At 37.7% G+C, this 10,474-nt stretch overlaps 1 protein-coding gene across 3 annotated transcripts; it reads right to left on the minus strand.

The window, feature by feature from the left end:
* Positions 1–6,919, minus strand: rnaset2 (ribonuclease T2). Of its 3 annotated transcripts, XM_037096138.1 has the most exons (11): positions 6,753–6,919; positions 6,212–6,232; positions 5,816–5,893; positions 5,580–5,634; positions 3,824–3,873; positions 3,604–3,661; positions 3,209–3,273; positions 2,093–2,206; positions 1,830–1,875; positions 1,635–1,706; positions 1–1,469 (listed from the first exon to the last, which is right to left on the minus strand). In XM_037096138.1, exons 3-11 carry the CDS (start codon positions 5,884–5,886, stop codon positions 1,263–1,265), a joined length of 738 nt encoding a protein of 245 aa, XP_036952033.1. In that variant the 5' UTR covers positions 5,887–5,893; positions 6,212–6,232; positions 6,753–6,919; the 3' UTR covers positions 1–1,262. The 3 variants fall into 3 exon arrangements, with proteins under 3 accessions (XP_036952033.1, XP_036952032.1, XP_036952034.1); XM_037096137.1 differs by lacking the exon at positions 6,212–6,232 and having other exon boundaries at positions 6,753–6,918; XM_037096139.1 differs by lacking the exons at positions 5,816–5,893; positions 6,212–6,232.
* Between the last annotated feature and the right edge of the window lie 3,555 nt (positions 6,920–10,474).

Below are 10,474 nucleotides of genomic sequence, written 5' to 3' on the forward strand. Positions count from 1 at the left end.
TTGACTAGTTATTGAGTGGTTTATTGACAGTAAAAAAAAAAAAAGAAATAGTATACAAATGTTCAATTTAATTCTTTTCACAGCTTGAACCACAGCAATTGTCCTCTGTGACACTGGTCATTTACCTTTCAAGCTAACACAGAATTGATTTGTCAAGGCACAACAGCAAACAGCCCCAAGGGAAATGAATCATAGTACAAATGAGTGGGGAGTATGCCCAAAAAACATGTTACATCCTCGAGGAACAAGCATTTTATCTATATATACAACAATGGTGTATGTTGAACTTGACATTTTGTGTGCTGTGGTAAGTCTCAAGTTTTAATGTTCCACTGTTGTAAAAATGCACTATGTAGAACAAATTGAAGTATTTACTCCTAACTTTATCTGCTACATTTACTTTCTAGTCTGTGCGTAATGTATAGACGATTGGTTTTAAGCTCACATGTGACTAACAGTCCTCTTGGTGCAATGAAGACAGACCTAGCTAGGCCTGCAGCGCAACATTATATAACTGTTTATGTACTTGGCAAACATCAGAAGACAGCTAAATGTATTAGTTTATAATATCTGAAAAATGAAGATGTTGTTATAGAGCAGTAGCGTTGGTTTCAAATAAATGGCCTTGCCCTGAAAGCCCTCAGAAATACGCATATTGTGATGTAATTATTAAGAAAACAACAGCCATTTTGATTTATTGATTTTTTTAACCATAAAGTTAATAAACATCCACACAATAAATAACGTGAAGTAGGAGTTGGCTGCAAAATATTGGAAAAGGCTCTACACTCATTTGCCAACAAGATTAGGCCACAGTAAACTGAATGTCTGCCTGGCTGCCCTGCCCTGACCTCACCCTGGTGATGCGCCCTGGTGAGCTGCGGATAGGATTCATCTACCAGCAAGGGTCAGGAAGGGACGTAATTCCATTAAAGCACTAAGTAGTTTTGGAGTGTGTGTATGTGTGTGCGTCCTAGTTTTTCCAGCACATCAAAAGAACAATGCACTTAAAAATTGCTTTCAAGTATCTGTCCCAGCGAGAATTTCCATGCAGTTCAAAAATATTTTCATCTTGCACTGACTGCACGAGGCTGCTTGATATAAATTACCATTAAAGATATGTTAATTGTGAAGCCTGAGAGAAAATAAGTGATAGCTAGTGTGTACATGTGTGGTACAGTACAGTTGACTGGTACACAAAGAATACATTTGCTTGTGTGTCTTTGTGCATGTAAAAGGAGTGTTGTAGTGTGCGTTGCACTTCAGTTTGTGCTTGTATGCGATTTAAGAGGTGGGTAGTAAACTGGGGTATCGTGATCACACACAAGGAATCCAGATACTTTGTTAACAGCAGTGGAATTGTCTCCCTTAGATATGGGTTCCCTGGTAAAATGTCTCTCACAGTCCATGAGGGTGAAGTCAGAGTTGAAACAGATCTCAATCTGCCCCAAGATCTGGAATTCAGCATTCTGCCAAACACAAAAAACAAATCATTTAACCAAACTGAAAAGATTGTCAGCTCAAAAACCAGATACCTGACACAAAAAAATATACATAAACAATCTCGAAAAAAGGACCATGCAAAACAGAAACATTAAGTTAGAGTTTGATTAGTTGATAAAATGTTTAAATACCTTTGGATGGACACATTGGATCTTAGGTGTGACGCCGTAGAAGTTCTCTATGGCTCCTTCAACTTGTGAAAACTGTTAGAACACATCAGGCGCAGAGAGAGGAGCAAAAGAGAGGGGCCACGTAATATTAATAACATAACACTTATATAAGATTTCATATACCATAAATTAATATTTAAATATAAATAAACCTACCGAGTAGTATTTCTCTGAAGGAGTGATGTCAAACTTCTTCAGGATGCTGCAATATCAGAAACAATATTTTATGTGTTATCCTTTTAGGACGAGAAACTAAAATAAATAAGAAGTCAGTTTCTCTGTCCTGTGCTACTATTTTATTGTCAGTGATATTTTATTAAATTTTAGACTGAAGACTGAAATATAAACAAACATAAAGCAAGGAGAGATGTATGTTTGTACAGTGTGTGCACATGTGATTGTGTGAAAATGTTATGTACCTGTCCAGATCCACTTTATGGTACAGCTCCAGTGCCTTGCTGAAGTATTTATGTTCACTATTCAGAGAAGCTGCTCTGGCTGCACACGTACCATGTTTGTGCCATTCATATTTCCTGTGGAAAAAGAGAGACAAGTAGCAATAGAATTCAGTATTATCAAGTATAATTGCCAGGGGGTAAACACTGCATTATAATTATCTAAAGTTTGGCCAGACATGACTTGGTTTCAGTATGATAGAGCATTTTCACTGGTCAGAATAGGGAGGTCACCATGGGTAGTTGGCAGTTACATCACTTTTCCACCACAATTAGCAGGTCTACACAGTTTTAATTTTTTCCATACACGAGTCAACCCACTAAAAATGTCACTGACGTCACGTTTCACATCAAGAATGCACCGCAAACAGATGTAACAGAAGTGAAAACAACAATAGATTAATTGTGAAAGAAGCGACTGTAAAACGGTGGATAAATTATTTTGACCTCGGCGAAATGACTCACTTCATAATGTGAGCCTTTCGGTCCAGTAACAGTTGGAACGTCTAGAAGAGCAGCATGATTAATGATCAAATTAGCCAGAAGCTAAACCAGAAGTTAGTCGACGATCCAGGTATGTTCATAGCCGTGAAGTCAAGCTTCTTTAGATTTCACAGGAATGGACAGGGCTCCACTTCCAACACTGTGTCCTGTAATAAAGCGTCCTTAGATAGATGCATCCCAAATTCCTTCTTTAATAACGTGCCGCCACCACCTGGATGTTGATAACGCATTTCTTTGTGTGGCAGAATTCAGCGTGTTCACCCAGGTCATTTAGATCAAAGCCGAGTCGAGGTGATAAAAACAGTGTTTACTGCAGAGTCAATTGACCTGGATGTAAATGCAGAGTTTACACATTGCCATTGCACACAAAAGTCAGATCTTAGTGGGTTTAAGTGGGACTTTTGACCAGTGGAAATAAAGAAACAGTCAACTGATAATTGCACAACACTGCATCTCCACGGTGTGTTCCAAGCTCTACAGAATGATTACATACATTATAACATATACCATATATACCTGTGCAGTAGAGTATCAAAATGACAGACAGACTGACGGACAAAAAAACAGAAGACATACCAGAATCCAGTAGATGATGGGTTAAGCAAGTCTGGCCAACTCTTCATCATGTCTGGAAGCAGGTCCTGAAAAAACACATACCCCAAAACAGATTTGTTTTATCTTTTATTGTACCAACTGGCGAAATGGAGGAGAAAATCACAAATTTATCCTCTCTACTTCTGTGATGCCAAATATTGCTGTCTCAATTTTGTGTGCTTTGGATGAAAGAGTTTTTCTATTCTGAAGAGTTAAATATTCTCCAGTTTCTTCTTTGTCCTGCCAATTTTGACTGGTGTCTGCCAATGTCCTTCTCCATGTATTTAAATGACTACAGATCTAAAACAGGCGGCAGAAAGAACATAAATGATTTATACATTTTACAGCCAAATATAAAAGACATACTCAGTGCTCACCTCTATTTCAGAAGCGTTGAAATGCCACGATGAATTGCAGTCAATCCCTTTATCCGGCCTGGAAAACAAAATAATGGTAGTAATCTAACATGATCACTGACTCACAGGAGAGGGAAAAAAGAGATTATGAAAACAACTATTAAAACCATTTCCCTGATCTATTTGGCTGATAAAGAAGAGCACACCCTTATTTAATAAAACAAAACACAAATACACACACCAGAGTCCATGTAGCGTCCAGTAGCTAATGTTGGGGTGGCAGTGTTCCATCTGAAATATAAAAATACTACTGTTATTCCATTTGGACATACAAACCTAAAACTTTTATTTGTAATCAATTAATTCATAATCAGCTTTCAGTGCATTGACTTGAGGTTTGTTCCAACCTTAATGACTGTGCAAGATTAGATTTGACATTTTGGAGCCACAAATAATTATTTCACTCATTCACTTCCAAGTTTCTGTTATCTTTTTTGGGGTTGTTTTATTTTCTCCAGCTCCAGAAATGTTTAGTGTAATATGAAGCCTCATCGACTTTCTTAGCATGGTGAGTAGATATTGACTATATAAAGACTTAATAACCCTAATAAATGAACACTCACCTCAAAGACACAGTACGTGTTGCATTTTGTATTTACAGTTTATTTGCTACCTAAAATAGGAAAGTTCCTCTTTTTCTGATGAGGAATGTCACACTGTCAAGTAAAAAGGAGAACTGAGGCGACTGTGTTGCGAATGCAGTTTCGGTTAATTATTTCCTCAGTTGAGTCTAAATTTCAAAAACTTCTACTGAGAATGAAAACTTTTTCAGTGATTAAGCAAAGTGAGATCTTGAGCAAATGCATTGCAAAAATAACGAACACAATGTTGCCAAATTAAGCCTTTGCTTCTGACACACAGCCGAGCACATGATACAAAACCACATGTCACATCAACGTTTGCACCAACCGAGAAGTTCTCAGGAGAGCAGAAAACGTGACAGAAGTGCAGGCAAAAGCACAAAAATAAGGGATGCGTGTTTGGTGTTGTCACTTATGGAATCGTTAGAGCAGCATCCTCGTGTGTTGAACAGAATGTTGCCTAATCCAACCAGACTGCTGACGCTCGGTCTGTCTCATGACTCATAGACATCACATGATACATAAGGATTAGATAATGACTCAGTGATACAGTGTATAGGTAACATTTGCTAGCAATATAGGAGAGCATCATAGTATTAAGGTTGGAATCTATGATATTAAAGAACTAATCAACATTGTACTGCCTGAAATTTGTTTATAATATGTGTACAAACCTTTAAAAAATATCCTGGAAATGATAAGTGATTACATTCCTTTTATTTTTTTCTTTTAAATGTGTGTTTGACCAGCATATAGAACATACTGTAATGCTTTGGCTCAAGCCACATACAAGACTAATGGACTTAATATCCTGCATATAAACACAAACTGAAGTTTAAGCAGATATTGAAGTGAAAACCAAAACCTGACTAGCCATCCACAGGCTGGTGACAGACATAGATGGTGATGAACAAAATCAAAAACTTTCTCATAGAAATCTAATATTGATTCAGTTGAATATTTATCTAGTAACATATGTGAGTAACATGGTTGGAGTAAAAGGGATTTGCAATTTTTAGTGTAGAAAGTTTCATCCCCATTTAATCCTGAAAAAATAAAGAATAACAGAAAAATGTGTTAAAAATAGTCAAGTCTGTGTGTGGTCCAATCAAGTCCACAGTGCCCTTATTAAAGGCAAATTGACTAGTCATAGTAGGAAAAGCACAAATGTTGCTAATGACATTAATAATGGCACTGTGCTATTCAAGCAGCTGAATGGGGCAATCATCAATTTTAAAATGACATCTATGCTTTGCTTACTGTAATATGTCAAACTGTGTTCTGTAAAAAAGTCTGATAGCATCTTTGTCAAAATGTTCATGCAAAATACATTTCAAAAAGTAGGAGGAAACTCACACTGCAGAAGGTGCTTGGCCAGTGGTGGGTCAGGATCAGTTTGGTCCACATGTGTCTGAAATACAAGAACACATACGTCAATTTCAGTTAATTTTTTTATTCATACAGAAACACAGTGGCGTTATCCATTCTGAGCTGAATGCTAATTTATAGACATACAAATGGAGAAGCAGGAAATAGCAGAGTTCATTAAACCGTCATCAACCACATACGGTATATTATTTTGCTGTACTTACGGAGATGAAATCACATAGGCAGACGACAGAGCTGCTGCCAGGCAGAACAGAAGAGGATAGTAGAGCCTCATATTTGACCTAAAGGGACACAAGACCTCTAAATTAACAACAACTGTTCCTCTCAACACGAAACAAGAATAGTGACTGAAAACAGGTAGTGGCCGTGGGGGAAGTATATGGTCATAAAAACATTTAACTCAGCAATATTTAACAACATTTATTACATTCTGAATACTTATTACTTTGTTCAGTTTGGCACAACTAAGCCATAAAACCCATTCATGGAGGTGACAACTGATCTAACTGAAATGGTCTAATTCTAAAACTAACAAAGAGTAACTGTATAAGGATATGTTTCTATTAAACTGTGCTAAAATTTGCAGTTCTGTGCCTTACCTCTGACTGTGAGGCTCCACACTGTATGATGAAATTAACCAGTTTGTGTCAATAAAAAGCTCCTGCTACAAGCACCAGAGTCAGCAACAGTGAAGAAGACGTTTTTTTATTTAGCTATAAACTACTTCCTCGAAACACAGACGCTCTCTGACGCTTCAGTGAAGATGACAATGCAATAACCGAAAGAAAGAAAGAAAATGGTGTCCAACAATTTCACGATAACACACAGCCCTGACCTGTCTCGATCAAGAAGAAGTGCAAACAGACTGAACAGTACTTCAGCTGAATTAACAAACAAACGGCGACGGGCAACTTTGGTCGTACACAAGAAATTGACGTCTTTCTTTCGTAAGCATTACTTTGATATGAAGCTAAGGTTACAGAATGTACCTTTAAAAAAGTCAGTTAAAACAAGTAATGTCAGCAAACTGAAGTCACATAAGAAACATACACCTAGCTACAAAGAATAACAAGGCAACACAGAAGTTGGGGAGTTTTAACCGAACAGCCGTTGGTTGAAAAATGTTTAAACTGGCCTCACCTTTGTGGCAACAAAGAGTTGTGTTGGTTTTGTTAAGGAACTTAACTCATACAGAGAAATAGACGGGACACAAACAAACTGCAGGATTTCCCACTGTCGTCTGTTTACGTTCACGGCCTTTCCACTACCGCTTGACCACCTTGCCAGTCTGTTCAGCCAATCATGAGCGCCGTTGACGTTGTGCGTCATCACGTGGTAGGATGGGTAGCTTTCTTTTATTGACCGGATCCCACCGGCTGCTCATTCTCCTCAAGGCTGACAGTGGGGCTCTCAAACAGGATTCGCAAATGTAACACTAACAATCGCCCCTTTCAAGGCCGCTTGCATGACAGTGTAGAATATTATATTGGTGTAAATTTTAATGATCATTTTGGAGTTCTTCGTGAATTAAAGTCGTTAACTGGCGTTTTAAACACTTGCATTTCAGTGAATTTATTCAGCATGACAACAACAACAAAACTATATCTGCATATTTAATCATACATATCCACACATATACACTGTACGTTTGTGTGGGCATGGCAAGGCAAGTTTATTTGTATGGCACTTTTCAGACATAAGGCAACTAAAAGTGCTTTACAGGGGCATACAGATACATTAAAATACATTAAAAACACGTAGGAAGACCTCAAGAAACAAAACATTAAAACAAGTTGAGAAATAGGGAAATAAGCCAGAACAGAATAGGTTTAAGCGACAAGACTAAAGAATAAAAGTAACATTGCAGTTCAAAGCCTTGTGGATGGATGGTTCATCATGTAGCAGCAGAGATCAGAAATGTATTTTTGCCCTAAACCATTGAGTGCTTTATAAACCAACAGCAGGATTCTGAAATATATTCTTTGACAAGAAGCCAGTGTAAAGATCCAAGAGCTAGAGTGAGGTGATCTACTTTTTCTGTTCAATTGAGTCCTGTAATGACACCAACATGACTTAATGATATGTATTTATGAAATGCATATTTCATGCCTAAGAGCCCTGTTAACTAGGTGATGTCAAGGTAACTGTTGAGAGGAAAAAGTGGGGCAAATAATGAAACTCTAAACAGAGACATTTGATGGTTGTAATCATATTTTCTAACTCTGATTTGATGGAAATGTCAGCATTCCTTATTCAACACCATCTTCCTGCTTTTTGAGAGAATATGCCTGATGAACAGCTTCAGTACCCTACCAACAGCATTTGTGAAATAAGAAAGCTGTGCCCATAATATGTGTCAGTATAGAATGACTGTTGGACAATGCTTTCTCCAAAAATGTCTTAATCAATATGCAGTCAGTAACAGGGTATAACACCAATAACATTGTGTTTAACAACCGACAAAAGAAAAATAAAGATTTATAGATATAAATGAATGTATGTATGTTTGCAAGTATGTGTGTATGTGTGTCTGCATGCATGTGTGTATGTATTTGCTAGATGTTTTAAAATATTATTAAATGACTCTTCAAAGGGTCCTGACAGAGGGGACATGAGCAGTGGGATTATGCTGGGGGGATTTACTGTCTCTCTATTGTTACTCTGTGCATTAATGTCTTGCTGCTGATGCAGTATTTGGCAAGCGGCCACCCTCTATGCCTCTGAGCGCAATAGAAATCATGTGACCCAAACAGAGGTTTACATCCCCGAATAAACACACTCAGCAATTTAATGGAAAGGGACACTATATATAATTTTCTGTTTGAATGCTTCAGATCCTGGTCAGTGTACATCCAGGATCAAATAAGGATTATATATTCTTGATGAGTTTATTGTAGGATTTTGTTGTTTTTTTGTGCAGAGATGGTGTGGAGGTGTGTTCAAATAATCTAAATAATTAGACAATCAGTCAACTAAAGGTACTGCATACCTCATGTTTATTCAATTAAAGACAATATCCAGGCAGACATTACACTTTGTCAAGTGCTCTGCACTGACGGTTCAGCTTAAAGTTAATCGGACAGGCCTCACTTATTTAATGCATGAAATGCCCAGGGGTTCCTTATTGTATAATGACTCATTATAAGTCAATGTGTAAAATTAAGCATGGCAGCAGACTAAAGTGTGACAATAATTCATCTTGCCATGTCTTCAGGGTCTGCAATGTCAAAAGGTGTTGCCTAGAATAGTCAAAATGTTTTAAATATATTATTGGAAGAAGCAGAGTATGATCATGCAACAAAAAAAGTGTATATATCTTTAATTTTTAATTTTATTTCTTCCTCGAGCCTGAACATTTAACACCACCTCATTAAATGGAATCCCTGGCTTACCAATGCCTCACTGTCAGCCAGTAACATAATGTCCTAAAGTTATCACTGAGCTCTGGTTACAGAGTGAACAACCACATGACCGACAGAGGGCTCTTTTTGACCACAGACATCTCATACACACACACATGCACGCGCACACACATGCACAAACACACACACATGCACGGGCACACACACATGCACGGGCACACACACAAAGGAGAAAAGTAGAAAGAGATTAAAAGATTATAATGAATCTGCCAATACCAGACATTTTTAAGATGTATTAATGCATGATATAAACACAGCCTGCCTGGTCACACACAGAGCAGGGTTTCTCAGGGTCTACCTCCAGAATTTGGGAGTGAAGAGGATGGAATGGCCTGCCAGCAGTCCTGACATCAACCCCATTGAACACTTGGGGGATCAGCTTGGACCAGAGTGACCAACATAGCTATGTTGGCTGACTTGTGACAAGTACTGGTTGAAGAATGGGATGCCATCCCCACAGCAGGGTGTGACCAGCATGAAGAGGAGGTGCCAGGCTGCTGTGGCTGTATATGGTTATTCCTCATGCTACTGAGGCCCCTGTTTGTTAAATTAATTAACTGTTAAACTGCCAATATATCTTGTTTCTTCAGACTTCCATCATCCAATCCACCAAACAACACCAAACAAGAGTCAACAGCAGAATAAGCCTTTTGGCATTTGTCATGGATGAAATCCACATACTCAGCTCTGATATGCATGTTCCCTACAAATGTGGCACTATTTAAAAGGGAAATAAACAGGCTTTCCAACAGTATATTTATTGAAGCATTGTTACAACAAAGATATAATCTACCAAACACAAATTTCCTTACTTTCTGTGCTATGTTTAGTTAAGATCTTGACTTCTAGTGACTCTCTTAATATATTTTGTATTTGTACTTTTTTAATACATGAATGTATAACATTATTTGGAAGTGAATTTAGATCATAAAAAAATAGTAAGATTCTTGGGGATGAGATTTAAGATGGTGTAAGTTCAAGGTCTCAAGCTGAGTTTTGTTTCTGGTAGAAGTCAGCCTCTGTTAGATTTTCATTCTGTGTAGTGCCTCTATGTATTCTTTAAAGGTATTACACAGAGTTTCTAACTGGTTATGAAACTGTTTTAAGTTAAATCTGATGAAATGATAGATCATAAAATGGTGGAGTGCTAAGGATGAGCTGAGGATTGTCACAACTTGAGGAAAGACCCTGTTCTGTAGTCTCATGGTATGTCTCACCAGATGTCAGCAGAACAACGGTTTCATAACATAATGTTTTGCCATGCTACCAGACTCTTTTGGCTTATTATCAAAAAGCCATAACAATACTGGGGAATGTTCACAACTTTTGATTTGTCAACAAAATGACTCTTTCGGAGCAAACAGATCCGTTCACTGTAGGCTTACATGTAATGAGCTGTGTTAAAACAAAGTCCACATATTACGTTTATCAATGTAACAT

The sequence above is a fragment of the Acanthopagrus latus genome, chromosome 4 (assembly GCF_904848185.1).
Source record: "Acanthopagrus latus isolate v.2019 chromosome 4, fAcaLat1.1, whole genome shotgun sequence".
In the NCBI taxonomy this organism is placed as follows: Eukaryota; Metazoa; Chordata; class Actinopteri; order Spariformes; family Sparidae; genus Acanthopagrus; species Acanthopagrus latus.